Raw genomic sequence first — 24070 nt, 5'->3', positions numbered from 1 at the left:
CCATGCATCAAGGAAACGGAATGCAAATGAGCTGCTCATTGTAGCTCCCTTGCATTCTCTATGCCCTCGGAAGCCAGTCGGCCGGTCAAACATGCGCAGAGCAGCCAAGCGTTATGCTGGCTGCTCTGCGCATGCCAAGGACATCCTTCACTCAAAAAACAACAAAAAAAAGGACGTCCCTGAGAAGCAGGAAACTTGTCAGCAGCCTGAAACCTCAGAAGAGAAAGAGTGCCGAAAAGAGCCCCAGTTAATTTAAGTGCTACTGCTCTTAACATTTCCATTTACTGCTTTGCATGTTAAAGGCAGGCTTACATCAGGCAATTAGGAAGGACTTCTCTGGAGAAAAAAAAAAACATCCAAGTGCACGTCAGGGACGTCTAACACGAGCTGGACATCTTCCTGCAGCTTTTGTGATGGGCTTCCTTCTTGGACGTGTTTTTCATATATGCAATTAGGAAGGACTTCTCTGAAGATAAAAAAAAAAAAAAAGACGTCCCTGTTTTTCTTACCTGCCTGAACTAACCACAACCACACTTCTCTCAACAGTTCCCTCCAAGGTTGTTTTCAGCTTGCGCCTCCCCCACCCCCCAGGAGCGGGACGTGTGAGGACGTCCAAATCAAAACTTCTTGGATGTCCCTCCCTCCAGGTCTCTCTCAGCCAATCACAGCGCATTTAGCTGATACTGGTAACAGCTAAACGCGCTGTGATTGGCTGAGAGAGACCTGGAGGGAGGGACGTCCAAAAAGTTTTGATTTGGACATCCTTGCACGTCCCGATCCTGGGGGGGGGGGGGGGGAGGCGCAAGCTGAAAACAACCTTGGAGGGAACTGTTGAGAGAAGTGTGGTTGTGGTTAGTTCAGGCAGGGACGTCCTTTTTTTTGGGTTTGTGAGTGAAGGACGTCCATGTTAGGCACTTTTTTTTCCCTTCCGATTCCCTCACAGCAGCCCCAACGAGAGGTGCAGCCCTCCTGTTAGGTTTTCCATGGTAAGGGGATCGGAAAACGGTAGTGCATCTCATTACAATACGATTTCTACACATTATAATACTAATTTGCTCATCCGCATTCCGTTTTTGTTAGCTGCTACGGTGAAAATGGCTCGGAGAAGCCTTTTGTGCATGCCACGGTTTACTACTTGCTCGTTAATGGCTTGTTAATGGATCGTTTAGTGCATCTGGCCCTAAGTCTGATGGTGTTGAGATCTGCAGTGCTGGTCCTGAACTAGGACAGAATAATCCACACAGAAAGCAAAACTAAATCTGCCATAGAAATATTTATTAAAAATATAAACTTAAAAAAAAAAGGCAGGCCAGGACAGTTATATACACAACACTCTGACTAGAAAACATTGTGAATCAGTACATCATATGGCAGAAGAGAATTCAAAGAACAGCTGTCTCCCTTTCTCCCATTATGCTGCCTTTGCTGGTTGCGTAAACTGATTTTTTTCTAAATTGTCTTTCAGCCGTCTCCAACAGAAATCAGATTTGCTTTGATATTTGGTGCAAACACAGCTGAAAAATGGCTGATTTGCAGAAGGCAGTAGGGTTCATCTCCGCTCAGTAATTCCGTCCGTTAACCTTCTTTAACAAGTCAGCAGTAGCCAGACAGAAACCTCAGAACAAACAGCAAAGGGACAGCAGGATCTAAGAGTCTGATTAGTGACAAAACCAGACTGTCCGTGATCAATGCTCACAGCCAGAAACGCAAACCACACAAGCTTTTAAGCAAACCAAAGCATGAGATGCTGGTGAAGGTGCGATTTGCCCAGGGCTCCTCTTGCAGTATGGTTTCTGGAGCGCGGCATTATCCTAAAGCCTCTCAGCATTGCTGCCCAGAAAAGTTTTGCTGCGTCACTTCTCAGTCCCAAAGCTTGATAAGACCGTCCCAACCGCACGTGATCACCTTCGATGTCTCATGTGGGTGCCAGACTGCTCCAATGCACACCTTATCGTGGGCTTTCAATCTGCTGTACAGTTTGGTCGTTTTCCAGTCCCAGATATTCAGTTTTCCATCTGCATCACCTGACACCACATAGCTGCAGTAAAAATTATAAGAGTGAAGAGTCATTATCTGGCGGAGGATGGGGGGAAAATGTGATATTGGGGGACAGAAATGCTAAAGACACAGGAAAGTTAGGTGATTGCATTCCCCAACAGTGGCCTTCATATTTTCCCACTCTCATTGGGGCTGACTACAGCTAGTATCTACTGGAGTCAGGAAAGAAACAGTCCGAGCTTCCTAATCTAGTTTCTCTCTGCAGCCAGCCACACACCTGGTAAGTAAATTTCAAAAGGAAACTGTACAAATAGGCCTGCAGTAATCATTAACTCTGTACCTGTGCGCGTGGAGCTTACCTCATGTCTGGTGAGAAGTCCACTTGACACGCATACCCTGCCACCATGTGACCCTTAAAGATTTTCTTTTTGTTTAGTCGGAATCTGTTTTGTGCCCCAAATATCAGAATTTGATTGTCCATGGATTGACAGGCCAGCCATTTCCCTGTGGAGAGACAGAAGTGCAGTGACAGATCAGAATGAGAGAGAAAAGTGGGGAATGGCACGTCAGCACACGATAATTAACATTTTAACCATTTTCTTTCAGGTTTTCTCTTCAGGCACAGTATGATAGAGATCACACACACACACAAATTCCTTCACATTTGTTATTTTGTAAGCATTTAAAAGCCTATTTGTTTGAAAAATTATTTTATTAAGTTTTTAACTTTTTTTTTCCTTTTTATACTCTTATTTTTACAAGATTGTATTTGGATCTTATGTTATCCGCTTTGAACCTGTATATGGGAGTTGGCGGAACATAAATACCTTTATCAGACATAGACAGGTGCAGTGAAGAAGTCTGTAACAAGGAGGATCACTGTAGATCCACAGTGGTAACCAATGGTTCTATGCAGCAGGAAGGGAGAACAGTGACAATGGAGGACCTTCATGATTGACTGAATACATAGTCAAGATTAAGAACAGGAACCACATGACATGAAAGAGGAGATTTTTCTCCTTAATATGATCGCTCCAGATCTAATTAGGAGCCTCTTTCTGAACAGGGCCCTTCAGATTTGTAGCATGGCACAGCACATCCATCCCATATCTGGGTTTAAAAAAAGGTTTGGACAAATTCCTGGAGGAAAAGTACATAGTCTGCTATTGAGACAGACATGGGAAGTAACTGCTTGCCCTGGGATTTGTAGTATGAAATGTTGCTACTCTTTGGGGTTCTGAACGGAATCTTGTCACTCTTTAGGATTTCAGAATATTGCTATTCTTTGGGGTTCTACATTGAACGTTGCTACTCTGAGATTCTGCATGGAATCTTGTTACTCTTTAGGATTCCAGAATATTGCTATTCTTTGGGGTTCTACATGGAATGTTGCTACCCTTTGAGAATCTGCACGGAATCTTGTTACTCTTTAGGAGTCCAAATTGTTGCTATTCTTTGGGGTTCTACATGGAATCTTGTCACTCTTTAGGATTCTAGAATCTTGCTATTCTTTGGGGTTCTACATGGAATGTTGTTAATCTTTAGGATTCTAGAATCTTGCTATTCTTTGGGGTTCTACATGGAATCTTGTCACTCTTTAGGATTCCAGAATGTTGCTATTCTTTGGGGTTCTATATGGAATGTTGCCACGATTTGGGTTTCTGCCAGGTACTTGTGAACTGGCTTGGGCACTGTTTGGAAAACAGGATACTGGGCTACATGGACCATTGTTCTGACCCAGTATGGCAAATCTTATGTTCTTATAGATGAGGAGCTCTGTGTCCCAGGAAGGACTTCCCAAGTAACTCTCTCTCTCTGCTAATGACACCTCATCTACATACAAGATTGTTTGGTCACCTTAGCTTGTTGGTTGCGTTGCTTACACATAAATTAGTTCTTAATCCTGCTAAAACAATCACCTGTTGGTTCCCTGATTATCATGTTTTGCCCTCCCTGGTTCCTCATCTTTTTGGTATGGATATACCGCTGGTTCAGTCCTTTTGCTACCTAGGAGTAGTGATCGATTCCCACCTTACGTTCGAAACACAGATCTCCCGTGTGCTGCAGGCTGCTTTTCTAACTCTCTGCCGTCTCTACTCCCCTTTGTGGTCTTTTCAGCTTATCTACATTACATACCATGATTCAGGCTTTTTTGGTTTCACGGATGGATTACTGTAATTCAGTTTAGGCTGGTGTCACCAAGCAACAGTTACGGAATCTGCAGACATTGCAAAACATGGCCGTTTGCTTTCTGCATGGTGCTAAAAGGTATGACCATGTCACTCCGTTGCTTCGCTCTTTACATTGGTTACTGCTTGAGTTTCGCTCCCGCTTCAAAATCCTGTGTTTGGCTTTTAAGGTCTTTCGTCTAGGTTCTTCCATGTACCCATCTGATTTGTTGATTCTATACACTCTCAGCGATTCTGCCTTAAAAGCACCTTGTATTCTTCAAGATAAGTGGCAGAATAACCCCTATGAGCTAGTGACATTGTTTACGGGATTCCTGAAAAAGGCTTTGTAGCCGAAACACGGCCCGTGTTGGGTCATTTGTACCAATGTACCCTGTTTTTCTGTCAATGAATAAACAGAACTATTGTTAGTAATATGTAATTTATGGTTAAAATCAAGCATGGTATCTGAAGATTGGAGGGTGGCTATTCCTGTCTCATCAGCTTGTAACCTTGGGGTCATCTTCGACTCCTCCCTCTCCTTCTCTGCACATATTCAGCAGACTGCTAAAACCTGTTTCTTTCTCTATATCACCAAAATTCGCCCTTTCCTTTCTGAGCACACTACCAGAACCCTCATCCACGCTCTTATCACCTCTCACTTAGACTATTGCAACTTCTCACAGGTCTGCCACTTAGCCATCTCTCTCCTCTTCAATCTGTTCAAAATTCTGCTGCACGACTAATATTCTGCCAGGGTCATTATGCTCATATTAGCCCTCTCCTCAAGCCACTTCACTGGCTTCCTATCTGTTTCTGCATACTGTTCAAACTCCTCTTATTGACCTGTAAGTGCATTCACTCTGCAGCTCCTCAGTACCTCTCCACTCTCATCTCTCCCTACATTCCTCCCCGGGAACTCCGGTCACTGGGTAAATCTCTCTTATCTGCACCCTTCTCCTCCACTGCTAATTCCAGACTCAGTTCCTTTTATCTTGCTGCACCATATGCCTGGAATAGACTTCCTGAGTCGGTACGTCAAGCTCCATCTCTGGCTGTCTTCAAATCTAAAGCTAAAAGCCCACCTTTTTGATGCTGCTTTTAACTCCTAACCCTTATTCACTTTGTTCAGAAACCTTATTTTATCATCCTCACTTTAATATTCCCTTATCTCTTGTTTGTTCTGTCTGTCCTAATTAGATTGTAAGCTCTGTCGAGCAGGGACTGTCTCTTCATGTTCAAGTGTACAGCGCTGCTTATGTCTAGTAGCACTTTAGAAATGATAAGTAGTAGTAGTAGTAGTAGTAGTAATGTAACATCGATTTTCAAAAAGGTAATCCGGGAAATTATAGACCAGTGAGCTTAATGTCAGTGCCGGGAAAAATGGTAGAGACTATTACAAAGAATAAAATTACTGAACATATTCAAAAGCATGGATTAACGAAACAAAGCCAACATGGATTTAGTAAAGGGAAATCTTGCCTCACTAATCTATTACATTTCTTTGAAGGGGTGAACAAATATGTGGATAAAGGTGAGCTGGTCGATATTGTATATCTGGATTTTCAAAAGGCATTTGACAAAGTACTTCATGAAAGACTCCAGAGGAAATTGGAGAGTCATGGGATAGGAGGTAGTGTTCTATTGTGGATTAAAAACTGCTCAAAAGATAAAAAACAAAGAGTAGGGTAAAATGGTCAGAATTCTCAATGGAGAAGGATAGCTAGTGGGGTTCCCCAGGGGTCTGTGCTGGGACCTCTGCTTTTTAACATATTTATAAATGATGTAGAGATGGGAGTAACTAGTGAGGCAATTCAATTTTCTGATGACACAAAGTTATTCAAAGTTGTTAAATCGCAAGGAAATTGTGAAAAATTACAAGACTAGGAAACTGGGCATCCAAATGGCAGATGACACTTAATGTGAGCAAGTGCAAAGTGATGCATATGGGAAAGAGACACCCAAAGGTAAAATTATGTATAATCATACCTGATAATTTTCTTTCCATTAATCATAGCTGATCAATCCATAGACTGGTGGGTTGTGTCCATCTACCAGCAGGTGGAGATAGAGAGCAAACTTTTGCCTCCCTATATGTGGTCATGTGCTGCCGGAAACTCCTCAGTATGTCGATATCAAAGCTCTATCCGCAGGACTCAGCACTTAGAGAATTACACCCACAAAGGGACACTCTGCCCAGCTCACCACCGCCGAAACGGGGGAGGGGAATTAACCCAGCTCATCCCCACACAAGTGGGGGAGGGGAATCCGTCCAGCTCATCCCCGCGGAGCGGGGGAGGGACACCACACCCGCCGATGCGGGGGGATCTGGCTTATCCTGCAACCGCAACCGCGGGAGGAGCTGACTGACCCTAACACCGCCGAAGCGGGAGGGGTACAAAGCTGCCCTACAGCCGCACGAAGCGGGAGGGAGTGCCGGCAGAATTTTAAGTCTCAATCCAGCCCCGTAAAACGGAGGGGAGAGGAATACAGCAGCTCACTGTAACACAAACTCGTCTTAACTCTTGAAGAATCCAAGTGAAAAAACTTGAACACGAAGTCTTTCTGAAGTAACTGAAGACTAAACTTGAACCTGAAATGCAACCAGAATAAAAACAGTACAGATATCTGGGAGGGGCTATGGATTGATCAGCTATGATTAATGGAAAGAAAATTATCAGGTATGATTATACATAATTTTACCTTCCATATCATCAAGCTGATCAATCCATAGACTGGTGGGATGTACCGAAGCAGTACTCACCCAGGGCGGGACATTGAAATCCCTGACCTCAACACTGAAGCTCCAAACCGGGCCTCCGCCCGTGCAGCCACAGTCAAACGGTAATGCTTGGAGAATGTATGAGCCGAAGCCCAAGTTGCCGCCTTGCATATCTCTTCCAAGGAGACGGATCCGGCCTCTGCCATCGAGGCCGCCTGAGCCCTCGTGGAGTGAGCCTTCAGCTGGATAGGCGGCACCTTCCCCGCGGCCACATAAGCCGCTGCAATGGCTTCCTTGACCCATCTTGCCACTGTAGGCTTAGCAGCCTGCAGACCCTTACGAGGACCTGCAAACAGGACAAACAGATGATCCGATTTCCGGAAATCATTGGTCACTTCCAAGTATCTGATGATGACTCGTCTCACATCCAGATATTTAAGAGCAGAGTACTCCTCTGGGTATTCCTCCCTACGAAAGGAAGGGAGACAGAGCTGCTGATTCACATGGAAGCGAGAAACAATCTTGGGCAGGAAGGAAGGCACTGTGCGAATAGTCACTCCTGCCTCAGTGAACTGCAGAAAAGGCTCTCGACATGAGAGCGCCTGGAGCTCGGAAACTCTTCTGGCTGAAGTGATAGCCACCAAAAAGACTGCTTTCAACGTCAGGTCTTTCAGAGATGCCCTCGACAAGGGTTCAAAAGGCGGCTTCTGCAATGCTCTTAGTACCAGGTTGAGATTCCACGCAGGCACCACTGAGTGCAGAGGAGGGCGCAGGTGATTAACTCCCTTGAGAAAGCGCACCACATCTGGCTGCGAAGCCAGGGAAGCACCCTTCAGGCGGCCCCTGAAGCAAGCCAGAGCTGCTACCTGGACTTTAAGGGAACTGAGCGACAGGCCTTTCTCCAGACCTTCTTGCAGGAACGCCAACACTGAAGAAATTGGAGCAGTGAAGGGAGAAAGTGAGCCTGCTTCACACCACGCTGCAAAGATACGCCAAACCCTGGCGTAAGCAGTAGAAGTAGAGCGCTTCCTCGCTCTCAGCATAGTGGCGATGACCTTGTCTGAGAAGCCCTTCTTCCTCAGACGCTGCCGCTCAATAGCCAGGCCGTAAGACCAAAGGGGGAGGGATCCTCCATCACCACGGGACCCTGATGTAACAGGCCCTGCTCCACTGGCAGCCGCAGAGGATCGTCGACTGAGAGCCTGATCAAGTCCGCATACCAGGGACGCCTGGGCCAATCCGGACCCACCAGGATTACCCTGCCGGGATGCTTTGCCACCCGGTCTAGCACCCTGCCCAACATGGGCCAGGGCGGGAACACATAGAGAAGCTCTTGTGTCGGCCACTGTTGGAGAAGAGCATCTACTCCCAGGGATCGAGGGTCCCGTCCTCTGCTGAAAAAGCGCGGCACTTGGCAATTGGCCGATGACGCCAACAGATCTAGGCTCGGCTGGCCCCAGCGCTTCGTGATGTCCAAGAACGCCTGAGCAGATAGTTGCCACTCTCCGGGCTCCAAGGTATGGCGACTGAGAAAGTCCGCCTTGACATTCATGACTCCGGCAATGTGGGCCGCTGAAAGCTGCTCCAGGTTCGCTTCCGCCCACTGGCAAAGATTCATAGCCTCCTTGGCTAGAGGGGCGCTCTTGGTACCTCCCTGGCGGTTGACATAGGCCACAGCCGTGGCATTGTCCGACAGGACCCGTACAGGCTTCAACACCAGTACCGGGATGAACTCCAAAAGCGCCAACCGAATGGCTCTGAGTTCCAGGAGGTTGATAGACCACTTTGCCTCTGCAGGAGACCAGAGCCCCTGCGCTGTCCTTCCCAAGCAGTGGGCTCCCCAGCCCGACAACGAGGCGTCCGTCGTGACGACAATCCACTCTGGGGTCACCAGAGGCATTCCCGCAGACAACTTGTCTGTCTGCATCCACCAGCTCAGCGCCTTGCGCACTGCTGGGTCCAAGGGAAGGCGCACAGCATAATCCTCCGACATTGGAGTCCAGCGCTGCAGCAAAGAGTGTTGAAGTGGTCTCATATGAGCCCTGGCCCAGGGCACAACTTCCATCGTGGCCGTCATAGAGCCCAACAGCTGCACATAGTCCCAAGCCCGAAGGGGAGAGGCTACTAGGAACTGATCCACCTGAGCCTGAAGTTTGACAATCCGATTGTCTGGCAGGAACACTCTGCCCACTTGGGTGTCGAATCGAACTCCCAGGTACTCCAGGGACTGAGTCGGGCGCAGCTGGCTCTTCTCCCAGTTGATGATCCACCCCAGGGAGCTCAAAAGAGCAACTACCCGGTCCACAGCTTTGCCGCACTCTGCATAAGAGGGGGCTCAGATCAACCAGTCGTCCAGATAAGGATGGACTTGTACCCCTTCCTTTCGTAGGAAGGCCGCGATGACCACCATTACTTTGGAAAAGGTCCGCGGAGCAGTAGCCAACCCGAAAGGGAGGGCTCTGAACTGGAAGTGTCGTCCCAGGACTGCAAAACGCAGAAAGCGTTGATGAGGAGGCCAGATGGGAATATGCAGGTACGCTTCCTTGATGTCCAAGGATGCCAGGAACTCTCCTGCCTTCACTGCCGCTATAACAGAGCGGAGAGTCTCCATGCGAAAGTGCCGCACTTTCAAGGCCCGATTGACCCCTTTGAGGTCGAGGATAGGCCGGACAGAACCTCCTTTCTTTGGTACCACAAAGTAAATGGAGTAACGTCCCTTGCCAAGCTGACTTTCTGGCACCGGAACGACCGCGCCCAGGCGGATCAGATTGTCCAAGGTCTGCTGCACTGCCACAGCTTAGACCGGAGACTTGCAGGGAGAGAGTACAAACCCGTCTTTTAAGGGTCGGCAGAACTCTAGTTTGTAGCCGTCTCTGATGACTTCCAGCACCCACGCGTCTGAAGTTATTGTGGTCCACTCGCCCAGAAACGAGGACAGCCGTCCTCCAATCTGCACTGGGGCGTGGACCAAGACCCCGTCATTGGGTACGAGACCCTGGGGAGGACCGGAGGGAGCACCTCCGGGACGGCGGTCTCTGCGAAAGGAATGCTGCTTGGGGGAGAAATTCCTCTTGAAGGAAGAGGGGGCAGAGGAACCCGACTTGCCCGGGCGGTACCGACGGGCTTCCTGCAACCGTCCTCTGGAGGTACCGGGACGAGTACTAGCCCGAGCCCTGACCTCTGGTAATTTCTTGCCCTTAGACGTGCCGAGATCGGTCACGATTTTGTCCAGCTCGACCCCAAAGAGCAGCTTGCCTTTAAAAGGCAACCTAGCCAGGCGGGATTTAGAGGCGTGGTCAGCAGACCAATGTTTCAGCCAAAGCCACCGCCGCGCAGAGATTGTCTGAGCCATGCCTTTCGCTGAGGCCCTCAAGACATCATACAGCAAGTCTGCCAAATAGGCTAAGCCCGATTCCAGGGCCGGCCAATCAGCCCTCAAGGAATGATCCGAGGGGGAAGCCCGCTGCACCATAGTCAGGCACGCCCTGGCCACATAGGAGCCGCAAACTGAGGCCTGCAAACTTAAAGCAGCCGCCTCAAAGGACGACCTTAAGGCCGCCTCCAATCTTCTGTCTTGGGCGTCCTTTAGGGCCGTGCCACCTTCCACCAGCAACGCCGTTTTCTTACTCACCGCAGTGATTAAAGAATCCACGGTAGGCCACAGATAGGCCTCACGTTCACTCACAGCCAAAGGATAGAGGCGGGACATAGCCCTAGCCACTTTAAGGCTCGCTTCTGGGACATCCCATTGAGCCGAAATTAAGGTGTGCATGGCATCATGCACGTGGAAGGTTCTAGGCGGGCGCTTCGTCCCCAGCATAATGGCAGAGCCAACAGGGGCTGAGGGAGAGACGTCCTCCGGAGAGGAAATCTTCAAAGTGTCCATGGCCTGTAACAACAGGTTGGACAAATCCTCTGGGCTAAAAAGCCGCGCTGCAGAGGGGTCATCCGCTCCATCCGAGCGGGGATCCGTCTCCTCCAAGGAATCCGCAAAGGACCGTTGGGAGACCTCAGACACGCTGCCCTCATCTACATCGGAGGAGACAAATTCCTCCAAGGCCTGGGAATCAACCCGAGGGCGTTTACCTCTGGGAACCTCAACCTCTTTACCAGACGAGGGAGCAGGGGCAGCGTTGTGCATGAGGAAGGCCTGATGCAGCAGCAAAACAAACTCGGGGGAGAAACCCCCCAGACTGTGCACTTCCGCAGCCTGGGCAACAGCCCTAGACGCACCCTCAACCGGCGCTCGCAATAGCGGGGGAGAGACATGCTGCGCATCCAAAATGGCGTCCGGCGCGAAACTCCGCGAAGGAGCCGCGCGGGAAGAACGGCTCTTAACTTTAGCCGCTTCTGTGCCGTCGCCCAAATTAAGGGTGTTCATGGCATTAATGTCTCCAACCTCAAGGGCGGCCCAAGAAGAAGCCGTCCGAGCCGCGTGGCCGGCCAAGATGGCGGAGGCGAGGAGCGGGGGATGGGCGTTTATGGCGGGAAAAACCGCCACGCCGGAGGAAGGACCGGGACATTCATCGGTCACGAAACTGTCACCCAACAAGGGCGAATCAGGCTTTAAGACCCCCGCATCCCCTCTAGAAGCGCTCAAGCGACCCGGGGAGCGACCCTTTGCGCCCTCGCCCTCCGACGCCATATGCCACGAGGAGAAGAATCGGGGAACCCCCTGCCCGCTATAAAAAGGTAAAAATTACCTGCTGTCCGCTCCGAGTTGTAACGACCTGGTGTCCCAGTGAGTAGCTGCAATAGACGCTTAAATAAACGTCGAAATAAACGCCTTTAAGGACGTTCAAAATTTTTTTTTTTTTTTTTTTTTAACGGAGCCAGCGGGAGGGGGGAGAAAAGGAGGGACCTGGCACCACCAGGTTTGCACTTGCTCAAAAGAGCCCTCAACCCCAGGCACTCAACAAAACCTAAAAATTAGGCTTGGAGGCCTAGCCAGAGCTGCTGCTGTGTGTGACCACCACCTGCTGAGATAGAGAACATACAGAGGAGTTTCCGGCAGCACATGACCACATATAGGGAGGCAAAAGTTTGCTCTCTATCTCCACCTGCTGGTAGATGGACACAACCCACCAGTCTATGGATTGATCAGCTTGATGATATGGAACTATAGCTATGTAATGCACAGTTCCACATTAGGAGTCACTGACCGAGAAAGGGATGTAGGCGTCATCAATGATGACATGTTGAAACCCTCTGCTCAGTGTGCGGCGGTGGATAAGAAAGCAAATAGAATGTTAGGTATTATTAGGAAAGGAATGGAAAACAGAAATGAGAATGTTATAATGCCTTTGTATCGCTCCATGGTGCGACCACACCTCGAATACTGTGTTCAATTCTGGTCACTGCATCTCAAAAAAGATAAAGTGGAATTAGAAAAGGCACAGAGAAGGGCAACAAAAATGATAAAGGGGATGAGACGACATCCCTATGAGGAAAGACTAAAGTGGCTAGGGCTTTTCAGCTTGGAGAAAAGACGGCTGAGGGGAGATATGATAGAGGTCTATAAAATAATGAGTGGAGTGGAACGGGTAGACATGAATCGCTTGTTTACTCTTTTCAAAAATACTAGGATTAGGGGGCACGCAATGAAGCTACAAAGTAGTAAATTTAAAATGAATCAGAGAAAATATTTCTTCACTCAATGTGTAATTAAAATCTGGAATTCATTGCCAAAGAATGTAGTAAAAGCAGTTAGCTTAGTGGGGTTTAAAAAAATGTTTGGGCAGTTTCCTAAAAGAAAAGTCCATAAGCCATTATTGAAAAGGACTTGGGGAACATCTACTGCTTATTTCTAGGATAAGCAGCATAAAAGGTATTGTACTGTTTTGGGATCTTGCCAGGAAGTTGTAACCTGGTTTGGCCACTGTTGGAAACAGGATACTAGGCTTGACGGACCTTCAGTCTATCCCAGTATGGCAATACTTATGTAATCTTTTTATCTTGATCATCTTGTGACTTGGTGTTTTGCATGTTCCACTGTTTTCACTTGTCTGGTTTCCCTTGTTGAAGAGTTGGTCTTCTTTTTGTCCCTGGTTCGACTGTGATGTCTACATCAGCTAAAATCTGTCTATAGCAAGCTTGAATTCAAGCAAGGAGCAGCAGGAATCATGGAAATCACTCCTTCACAATGGGTGTAAGCAAACAAGAAAGCAATTTTTCTACACATAGATATCAGCAGACAAGAACCATCTGGCTCACTCAGCCTGCCCATATATGCTGAACCACAGAGGACTCTTCTCCAGCCATTCTTTCCCCCAACCCCCTTCAGTTATGTTTTGTCTTCTGCCATAACTACAGGATGCAGGTCCTTGGCCAGTAAGAGCTGGAAAGTGGATGGATTTCAGCTGTTTGAGATGTGTAAATCTTTTTATTGAAACATATACAACAAAGTACAATTGGATACAGTAGTCAACATGTAAATACAAACAGAACACTACAATAAAGAATCCAACAATGAAGAGAACAAAAAGGTCACTATATTAACCCCACACAACTTTCCCCTTCATAACAATAAACAGCAGCAACTTCCTGGTCGTGTACTGGTGACATCATCACAGGGGATTTAAACCAAGGAGGTTTAAAGGCATGATGTCAAAAAGCTGAAGCCTATTCCCCCAGCAGCCGCCATCTTGGTATGTCCAAAACAAACTATCAGCTGCTGTATCCACATTGTTCATTGTTTTATCACAATTTTATTTAGAACTTGCCGGCTTGTGCAGCATAGGATACACACAGAGGAACTACGTACGGGAAGCTTTCAAATAAATAAAAAGATCTGTCAGAGAGCATGTGGAGCGGTGAAAGGGGGTTCTGTGTGCGAGACAATGAGCAAAGTCACGGAGAGAGAGGAAAACAGAAACTTGCCGGTCAATATTCAGCCCGCACCACAAGTGATTTAATCGGGCAGGAGACTTTCCTCACAAGTTTGCTATTGTTTTGGACAAACCAATATGGCAGCAAGCTGCACCCACTGGCTTCAGCCCAGATAATGAGCCAGATAGGCTCATGCTGTCTCCTGTCATTAAACCTCCTTGATTTAAAAAACACTGTTTCTGAGGTGTTCGGCAAGAAGGCGAGTAATGGCCCGATGTTGAAGTGGGACTGTTTGGCCTCAGGATCGCAGCAACGATCATATGAGTGAGAGGAATAGCAGTGACTTCCTGGTTGCGTACTGATGACATCATCACAGGGGATTTAAACAATGCTGTTCCTGAGGAGTTGTGCCTCAGGCTTCGTGCCAAGGGGTCACGCCCCATCCTTTTGTACACAAGTTCGTGTATAACCGATATAAGGACCCTGAAAACTTTGAAACTGCAGTAAGTTTTATAAGGTTAAAATGGGGAAGAAGGTGAAATTAGATCTTACCTGCTAATTTTCTTTCCTCTAGACCCTCCAGACCGGTCAAGACGCGTGGGTTATGTCCTCCTACCAGCAGAGGGAGACTGAGAAAACACTAAGCTTTTGAAGTCTGTATATATAACCTGTGCAGAACCTCCACTAGCCAGTATAACCCTGACAAAGCAGAGAAACAAAAAACACTAACAACAACTAGCAACCCTGTACGTGGTCACAGTAAACTGCAAAAACAAGAAACATCTTCCGCTTGCTCTTACGGAAACATGTTCCTTTGCCTTTGATAAAACAGTTGGGCTTCTACAGGTGGACTATCAAAGAAGAGCCCCACCTGTCCCGGACTCCTATCACAAAACAGAAATAAACAGTCTGCAATTAGAGAAACAACAATCTACAGCAGCCAAGAATTATCCAACAAACACACCTCCTGGCCTCCAATACAGACAGGGCGGGCTCTTGACCGGTCTGGAGGGTCTAGAGGAAAGAAAATTAGCAGGTAAGATCTAATTTCACCTTCCTCAGCGACCCTCCAGACCGGTCAAGACGCGTGGGACGTACCAGAGCAGTAACTAACTTACGGGAGGGACCTACTAAGGCCAGAGGTCAAAACTGCTGCCCCAAAGCGCACCTCGTCCTTTGCATGCACAGGAATCCTATAATGCTTCACAAAGGAATGCAACGAAAACCAAACCGCAGCCCGACAAATATCTAACAGAGAAATCATACTATTCTCCGCCCACGAGGCTGCCATTCCCCTAGTGGAATGAGCAGACCAGCCCCTAGGCACCACAGGACCCTTCACCAAGTAAGCAGATGCAACCGCCTCCTTCAACCACCGTGCTATGGTCACCTTAGGAGCCGCTGCACCCTTCTTTGGGCCACCATGAAGAACGAACAAATGGTCAGAGGCTCTGAAGTCCTGAGTTCCAGAGAGATAACAACTCAAAACTCTCCTGACATCCAGCTTGGCAATACCACGCTGCTCCGAATCTCCAGCCATATCACCCAACACTGGCAGAGAGATGACCTGATTAACATGGAACTCGGAAACCACCTTGGGCAAAAAAGGAAAGCACCGTCCGCAACGAAACCTTTCCCTCAGAAAGGACAAAAATGGTTCCCTACAAGACAAAGCCTGAAGCTCTGAAACACTCCGTGCTGAAGTAATCGCCACCAACAAGACCGTCTTTAAAGATAAATCCTTACAAGATGCCGATACCAGCGGCACAACCGGAGGCCTGATCAAAGCATCCAAAACTAGCTTCAAATCCCACGGAGGCACCATCCGTCACTGAGGCGGACGCAGCAACTTAACACCCTTCAAAAAACGCACTACCTCAGGCACAGACGCGAAGGACTTTCACTGAAGCTTCCCACAAAAACATGACAAAGCTGCCACCTGAACCTTCAGTGTAGACAAGGCCAGACCCCTATCAACACAATCGTGCAAAAATTCCAAAACTTCCGCCACCGAAGAGCGAAACGGCCGAACTCGATGGTCTTCACACCAGTGTTCAAAGATTCTCCAAACCCGGACATACGCCAAGGAAGTGGATCGTCTACGGCAACTCAACATCATAGCAAAGCCACTGGACGAAAGCCCCTTCTTCTTCAACTTGTGCCGCTCAAGAGCCAAGCCATAAGCGAAAACCGAGCCGGATCCGGCATGATTATCAGGCCTTGACACAGAACTGATCCCAACAAAAGCAGGGCCGCCGCCCCTGCCAACCGCACCAGGTCTCTGTACCATGGTCGACGCTGCCAATCCGGAGCTACCAGAATCACCCGACCGAAGTGATGTTCGATGCGCTATATTACTCGACCGACTAACAGCCACGGAAGAAACACATACAGTCACTCCCGAGGCCAAGGCAACAGAAGAGCGTCGATTCCCTCCGCTCAAGGGTCTCTTCAGCGACTGAAAAAAAAAAAAAAAAAAATCTCTGAACTTGCGCATAGCGAGCCGTTGCCCTAATATCACCGAAAGTCCCCAGACCAACACAACTCACTGGAACACTGACCGAAGAAAAGACCACTCTCTGGGATCTAGAGTGTGCCTGCTGAGATAATCTGCATCTATGTGACCTACCCTGGCCACATGCGCTGCCAAGAGAGCCTGAAGATGAGCTCAACTGCGCCGCCAAGGCTCTTCGTCCCCCCTTGACGGTTGACATATGCTACTGCCATGGTATTGTCACAGAGCACTCGGACTGCCTTGTGGCGAACCACCGACGTCAAGGCCTGGAGCGCCACCCGAATGGCCCGAGTTTCCAGCCGGTTGATGGACCACTCTGCTTCTGCCCGAGACCACCGGCCTTGAGCTACCTGACCGAGACAATGTGCCCCCCAACCTTGCAGACTGGCATCCGTGATCATTACCAGCCCCTGTGGGGACTCCAACGGCATTCCTTTTCCCAAATTGCGCGGGTTGAGCCACCAGCGGAGACTGAGACGAGGGGCCACCGACAGCGGACAACACATTTCCAAGTCCTGCGACAGAGGGGACCAACGACTGAGCAGAGCTGACTGTACCTGACGCATGTGCGTCCTGGCCCACGGAACTACCTCTATGGTCGCCGCCATCAGGCCCAGGACCTGACGATAAGTACGGGCCGTCGGCGCCTTCTCTGCAAGGAACCGACGAATCGGACCCTGTAACTTGGAACCAAAAGGCTGCACGAAGGAAAGTGAAGATAAGCTTCCGTCAAATCCAGGGAAGTGAGAAACTCTCCTTTCCGGACCGCACCAGTGACCGACCGCAACGTCTCCATCCGGAAAGAGGGCACCTTGAGTGCCGCATTGACCCTTTTGAGATCTAAAATGGGACGAAAAGTGTCCTCTTTCTTGTGGACCACAAAATAGATCAAATAGCACCCTGAGCGTTGCTGATCTGAAGGAACAGGAACCACGGCTCCCAACGCGAGCAGCCACCGCAGAGTGTCCCTCACTGCTGCCCTCTTGCTCCAAGACCGACAGAGGGATTCCAGAAACACTTCGGGAGAACAGCTTTCGAATTCCAGTGCATATCCGCCTCGAAACACCTTGAGAACCCACTGATCTGACCTGATTTGGGCCCAGCTCTGATAAAACAGACTCAGCCGAGCCCCAACATGCACCAGAGCCTGAGCCCGCACACCTTCATTGGGAATTGCGGCCTGAATACTAACCTCCTGCGGAAAAGCCACGCCCTCCGCGACGACTCTCACGAAAGAACTGTGCGCGCTGGAAAAACCGACCCCTAGAGGTCCTACTACTATTAAACATTTCTATAGCACTACTAGACTTATGCAGCGCTGTCCAAATTAACATGAAAAGACAGTCCCTGCTCAACAGAGCTTACAATCTAAATTGGACAGACAAACAGACAGCTAGGGGTAGGTCCCACTCGATCTGTCCGGCCTATACCGCTGAGCCTCCCTAAACCGTCCCCGAGAGGAACTAGTTCTGGCCCCTGCCTTGAACCGAAAATCTGGAAGCCATAGAACCTTGGTATCACTAAGACCTCACACTAACTTGTCCAAATCTTCTCCAAAGAGCATAGCTCCCTTAAGTGGCAGAGACCCACAACCATAGCCATATTTTTTGTCTGAAGTAGGCAACAAATCATAAAAGCCTCAGACAAAAAGGATGAACCCATGTCCAAGTCGGCTAACTCCTGACCCTCAGAAGAACCAACATCTACCGAATCATCCAGGAGCTTCTCGGCCCAACGAAAACATGTCCGAGCTACCAGACCCCCACAAACCGAGGCCTGCAGGGCTAGAGCCGACAAAACAAAACTACGCTTGAGAAAAGATCCCAACTTCCTATCCTGAGGATCACGGAGGGCCGTTCCTCCATCAACCGGGATAGCCGTAGCTATAATTACTGCCGTCACTACTGCATCTACCGTGGGAGCCTTAAAGGAATCCCTATTGTCCTGAGGGAGGGGATAAAGCCTTGCCATTGCCTTTGCCACCTTACACGGCAAATCCCATTCCTGACAAATCATCTCCCGGAGATCCTTGTTCATAGGGAAGGATCACGCCTGACGCTGAATGCCCTTCACCAACGGATCCTGGACAGTTTCCCCCAAAGCCACCTCAGGACCAAACTGAAGGGTGGACGACACCTGATCTATGAGTTCTGACAGCTCATCTCTATGGAAAATCCGCACTACTGAAGGATCCTCTCCAGGAATCCACCAATCCTGCTCCTGAGAGCCGTCAATTCCATCTGACTCCCCCAGATCACTAAGCACAGCTTCTGCAGCTACAGGAGAAAAACATTGCCTGTCCTCTGACCACTCTAACCGTGGTCTCTCAGCCAAGACGGAAATAGCCCCCTCTTCCAATTGGGGGGGGGGGTCCCGATCTCCAGGCCTGATACCGCGTCCAGACAAAATCTGGAGGAAAGCCCACCATTCCTGGACCGTCATTAGGCCCTTTTGTGCCAAAAATGGAGGCCGCAGGCCCAAAAACAGCTGGCTCCACGGGCCGCGTCAGACTCAAGATGGCGGCTGTTCCCGCCGAAACTGTTCCCGCTGACAGCGGCCCTGCCTACGCTCCCGCTGACCCGGAGACTCCCGACACCATCGATCCCTCCGCGGTCAAGTCGGGGGGTGCCGCAGCCACCTTTATAGGTGCACCGCAAAGCTACACTGAGCGCCCGGCGCCTCTACCCCTCGCCACGAGCACGCGCGACATCGGAGGAGCTGGGCCGCCATAAACCACGAGGGAAGGGAAAAGCTGTTCCGCAAACGCGCCAAACCAAAAACTCACTCACACTGCAAAAGCACTGAAGCAAGCGCTGCTCTCTCGTTCCAGCAAGGAATCGAAACCCCCGTTCGGTCCGCTGAAAATAAAGAAATAAATGCCCTTAAAGGCACAGTACTCCAACTCTGGCAGCTGGAAATTGTATGGCACTCAAGGCTACAATACTGAGAAAGCAGCCGAGGCACAAAGCTGCCAAGCAAAATGAAATAGAATAACTGACCTTAAAGGCATCTTACTCTAACTCTGGCATCTGGAAATTGTAAGGCACTCAAGGCTACAATACTGAGAAAGCAGCCGAGGCACAAAGCTGCCAAGCAAACAGAAATAGAGAGCAGCACAGGGGGAGGGACCCAAACATAGGTGTAACACCCCAGGGGGAAAAACTGGGCCCCACCAGACCCAGGGCCTCAAAGCACTTTTTTTTTTTTTTTACACACACGTACAGGGTACTGCAACAGAATAAAGTTTGGAAGGAAAAAAAAATCCTACGACCCAATGACAAACTACCTCACCAGATTATTGGAGACTGCACAGGCTGTCAACTGCTACCTCTGCTGAGACTGAGAAAATACTGGCTAGTGGAGGTTCTGCACAGGTTATATATACAGGCTTCAAAAGCTTAGTGTTTTCTCAGTCTCCCTCTGCTGGTAGGAGGACATAACCCACGCGTCTTGACCGGTCTGGAGGGTCGCTGAGGAATTGCTTTTTTAAAGAAATTTTTGATTGTTGCTTTTATCCTCTTCAATTTTAATGTACATCGTTTGAAAGATGTCCACTTTAAAGCAGGCGTAGTGAATATTCTTCAAGAGATTGACTACCCCGAGAGGCAGGGATGGTGGGGGACAAGAAAAGAGAACAACAGAGATCATGATCTAAGTCAGAGGGTTCCCAAACCTGGTCCTGGAGGCCCCCCAGCCAGTCAGGTTTTCAGGATACCCACAATGAATATTCATGAGAGAGATCTGCATGTACTGCCTCCATTGAGCTAGATGGACCATTGGTCTGACCCAGTAAGGCTACTCTTATGTTCTGTTCTAGTATACATTTCTTCCCCACTACGAAAACCTTTCTAAAAAGAATCCTCCTTTCTTTACACACCACCTCCAACCCCACTGTCAGATTAAAAAAATCAATTCCACAGTAAGTTGGATTCTCTGGTGGAATAGACCATTTAAATATGATGCTACCCCAGACCAAAAATGTTCAATATGTATATCCCCACATGGCATGGTAAACACTGTTGTTGGACACAAGTTGAAGAGGACAATCTCCCTGCCTTGCACAACTGTACCTGCGTAAGATAGGCCCTATAGAGCACACGGAACGCAGACTCCCTGAAATCTGCTCCTCGAGTTAGTTGAGGTCTTCTACTAATGGTACTGTAGGGCTATTTCCCTGTGAGCCTCACTCTGCTGATCTCAGCCTGTGTATACAACTATGTCAAGATGGAGTCTGTGAACTAAGACCCTGCACTTCCGTGACCAGGCAGATTCAACTTTCTGTTTGTACCAGAGCTCTGCTTGTGGTAAATAACTGGCAGGTCTGAAAAAAACTCAAGGATATGCAGTGGGCTACCTGACCCTTGCACCTCCCTGATGAGCTACAGGGGGTAAGGCCATGGTGCCAGCGAGTCTGATGAGAGACAGGAATGCATACCACAATGTACCAACTGGAAGATCAGAAAGGTTTTTTTCTTGCTCAGGGAAGGAGCTGGACAAGATCCTGATTGGTTGCTCTCTGGTCTCCTGGGAATCAGGGGCCAGAGAGCGGGGACCAGAAAAAGGACAGAAAGAAAAAGACAGAGGAAGAAAGAAAAGAAGAAAGGGAGAATTTGTCTGGTTCTACTGGAAGAAGGGTAGCTGAAAAGAAGACCAGCGAGACCTGAAGTGGTCCACAACCTTGTGAACTGACCATCTGAAGAAAGTACCTGTTGGTTCAGCTCTACCGGCCAGAGAGACTGTAATCCTGCATGCTGCAGAGAGCCTGTGTTGTTTCCTAAGACGGGGATTCGCTGTGGAAAACAGCTGGAGTCTAAAGGGAAAAACCTGTGTCCACTTCATCTGAGAGACCACCTAGAGTCAGCTCGGTGAGAACTACGGGGATTTATTTCCTATAGTCGGGGATTAGCTAGTGGGTTCTTACCTCAGCAAAGGCGGGTTAGTCAGAACTTTGTGATCAGGAAGATGTGCTGCTAACTGTATTACTTCATGACCTAGTCAGTATTACTAATCAGGATTGTGTAATAACCTAGTAACCAGTGATATCAGTGTTTTAGTTAGACAATACATTCTGCAGTTGCTTATCAGCATAAGGGAGCTACATTTGTACAGCTGAGCTGTAGTGTAGGGTGTATTATTCTATTTTCTTACCTATATAATAAATTAATATATTTCACAGCAGTGACTTTACTTTTATTCCAGTTCTCTCTAACAGAAGAAAAGTTCTGGTGTAAGCCCAGAACAGCCAGGTTCCTTTATAATATATAACCCCTGGACAGAGCTAGGAAGTTGGTTTAGCCAGACTCCTGTAAACAGAACCTGGGAATTACTCATTGGGTAGCTTTGCCCAGAGTTATTCATCCTATAAATGCTTACAGTACCAGCCACATTCCACTTCAGAAGTGGTTTCCCCAGGTCTGTCTCTCACCTTGTTTTAACCACCTGAAAATCTTTTCCTCCTTCCAAGGGCTGAGCCACTTTACAAAGACCCAAACTAGCTTGTCAGCAACCACCGACTCAACCCCCCCCCACAGTTTATCACCTATCTCATGCCATCCTAGATCCACTTCAATCTGGCTTTCGCCCTCTACACTCGACAGAAACAGCACTCTCTAAAGTCTGCAACGACCTCCTCCTCGCCAAATCCAGAGGCCACTATTCCATCCTCATCCTGCTCGATCTATCCGCTGCGTTTGACACTGTCAATCATGATTTACTTCTTACCACATTGTCCTCTTTTGGGTTCCAAGGCTCTGTCCTCTCCTGGTTCTCCTCTTATCTCTCCCACCGCACCTTCAGAGTACACTCTCATGGATCTTCCTCCACTCCCATCCCATTATCTGTTGGAGTTCCCCAGGGATCTGTCCTTGGACCCCTTCTCTTCTCAATCTACACCTCATCCCTAGGCTCACTGATCTCATCTCATGGTTTTCAGTATCATCTTTATGCTGATGACACCCAGCTATACCTCTCCACACCAGACATCACCGCGGAGACCCAGGCCAAGGTATCGGCCTGCTTATCCGACATTGCTGCCTGGATGTCCAACCGCCACCTGAAGCTGAACATGTCCAAAACCAAGCTCCTTGTCTTTCCACCTAAACCCACCTCTCCTCTTCCTCCACTCTCCATCTCAGTTGACAACACCCTCATCCTCCCCGTCCCATCTGCCCGCAACCTCGGAGTCATCTTCGACTCCTCCCTCTCCTTCTCTGTGCATATCCAACAGACTGCCAAGACCTGTCGCTTCTTCCTCTTCAACATCAGTAAAATTCGCCCTTTCCTGTCTGAGCAAACCACACGAACTCTCGTCCATGCTCTCATTACCTCTCGCCTTGACTACTGCAACCTACTCCTCACCGGCCTCCCACGTAGCCATCTATCCCCCCTTCAATCCGTTCAGAACGCTGCCGCACGTCTTATATTCCGCCAGAACCGATATACTCACATCACTCCTCTCCTCAAGTCACTTCACTGGCTTCCGATCAAATACCACCTCCAACTCCAGGCTCCATCCCTTCTGTCTCGCCTCACCCCATGCCTGGAACAAACTCCCTGAGCCCATACGCCGTGCCCCCTCCCTACCCATCTTCAAATCAATGCTCAAAGCCCACCTCTTCAATGTCGCCTTCGGCACCTAATCACTACACCTCCTCTCAGAAAACTTATCTACCCCAACTTGACATTTCGTCCTTTAGATTGTAAGCTCTTCCGAGCAGGGACCGTCCTTATTGTTAATTTGTACAGCGCTGCGTAACCCTAGTAGCGCTCTAGAAATGTTAAGTAGTAGTAGTAGTAGTATACCGCATACAATTCAAGCTTCTCCTCCTTACCTACAAATGCACCTGGTCTGCGGCTCCTCACTACCTCTCTACCCTCATCTCCCCCTATGTCCCCGCCCGTAACCTCCGCTCACAGGACAAATCCCTCCTGTCAGTTCCCTTCTCCACCACTGCCAACTCCAGGCTCCGCTCATTCTGCCTTGCCTCACCCTTTGCCTGGAACAATCTTCCTCAACCCCTACGCCAAGCTCCCTCCCTACCCATTTTCAAATCTCTGCTTAAAACTCACCTCTTCAATGCCGCGTTTGGCACCTAACCTCTCATGAAATATAGTATTACCTACCAGATGGACTCTACACTTGTCTTTAGATTGTACACCTGTCTTTTTAGATTGTAAGCTCCTTGAGCAGGGACTGTCCTTCCATGTTAAATTGTACAGCGCTGCGTAACCCTAGTAGCGCTTTAGAAATGTTAAGTAGTAGTAGTAGTAGTAGTAATTGGTACCCCCCCATTGCACCTTTACCTGTGCATTGTCCCATTCTCAGTGAGCCCACACTTTTCACCAAGCCGTACCCTCAGTTTTCCCAGTGAACAAAAGTAATATCATCCATTCCTGGAAGGAATTGTATATTACACCTAATTGGTCTATATCTGTTGGAGCACAGCCCAGCTAGTGGGTCAGTTTAAGCCAAGTGTCTTTTAAGGGTGTAAACAGTACATTTCTCCCTAACGAATAAGGCAAGAGGCGATGGAAAATTTGCAAAGAGAGTTCTAACGTTATATGGTGCATATAGCAGCTGGTCATAGATGGTAGGAGTGTAGTTCATCCTATCTAACAGCCAGTCACCCAAATGGTGTAACAGACATGCATAATTACACAATTGTAGATTTGGTAGGCCTTAACCCCCACATCTCCAGTTACCACAGAGATATGGTAGGCGAAGTTTTGCCTGTTTCCCGCCCCAACAGGACTCAATTTTAAACCAGCATAGTCCTCATATTCTTGGAAAATGCCCAAAAGCTCCTCAAAGGAGATCTGAGGGTCAGTGAGTTGTACTAA

At 48.6% G+C, this 24070-nt stretch overlaps 1 protein-coding gene across 1 annotated transcript in view; it reads right to left on the bottom strand.

The window, feature by feature from the left end:
* Positions 1-1211: 1211 nt before the first annotated feature.
* LOC115467334 (pre-mRNA-processing factor 17-like) overlaps positions 1212-24070 on the bottom strand; it is a 143500-nt gene continuing 120641 nt past the window's right edge. Inside the window, exons 14-15 of the mRNA XM_030199205.1 lie at positions 2358-2502; positions 1212-2038 (exon numbers count right to left, since the gene is read on the bottom strand). Coding sequence (XP_030055065.1) covers positions 1861-2038; positions 2358-2502 — 323 coding nt within the window. The 3' untranslated portion in view covers positions 1212-1860. The remainder of the gene's footprint in view (positions 2039-2357; positions 2503-24070) is intronic.

Source organism: Microcaecilia unicolor, chromosome 3, assembly GCF_901765095.1.
Source record: "Microcaecilia unicolor chromosome 3, aMicUni1.1, whole genome shotgun sequence".
Taxonomy (NCBI): domain Eukaryota; kingdom Metazoa; phylum Chordata; class Amphibia; order Gymnophiona; family Siphonopidae; genus Microcaecilia; species Microcaecilia unicolor.
The sequence above is the reverse complement of the archived record's forward strand: the minus strand, read 5'-3'. Positions and strand labels throughout refer to the sequence as shown.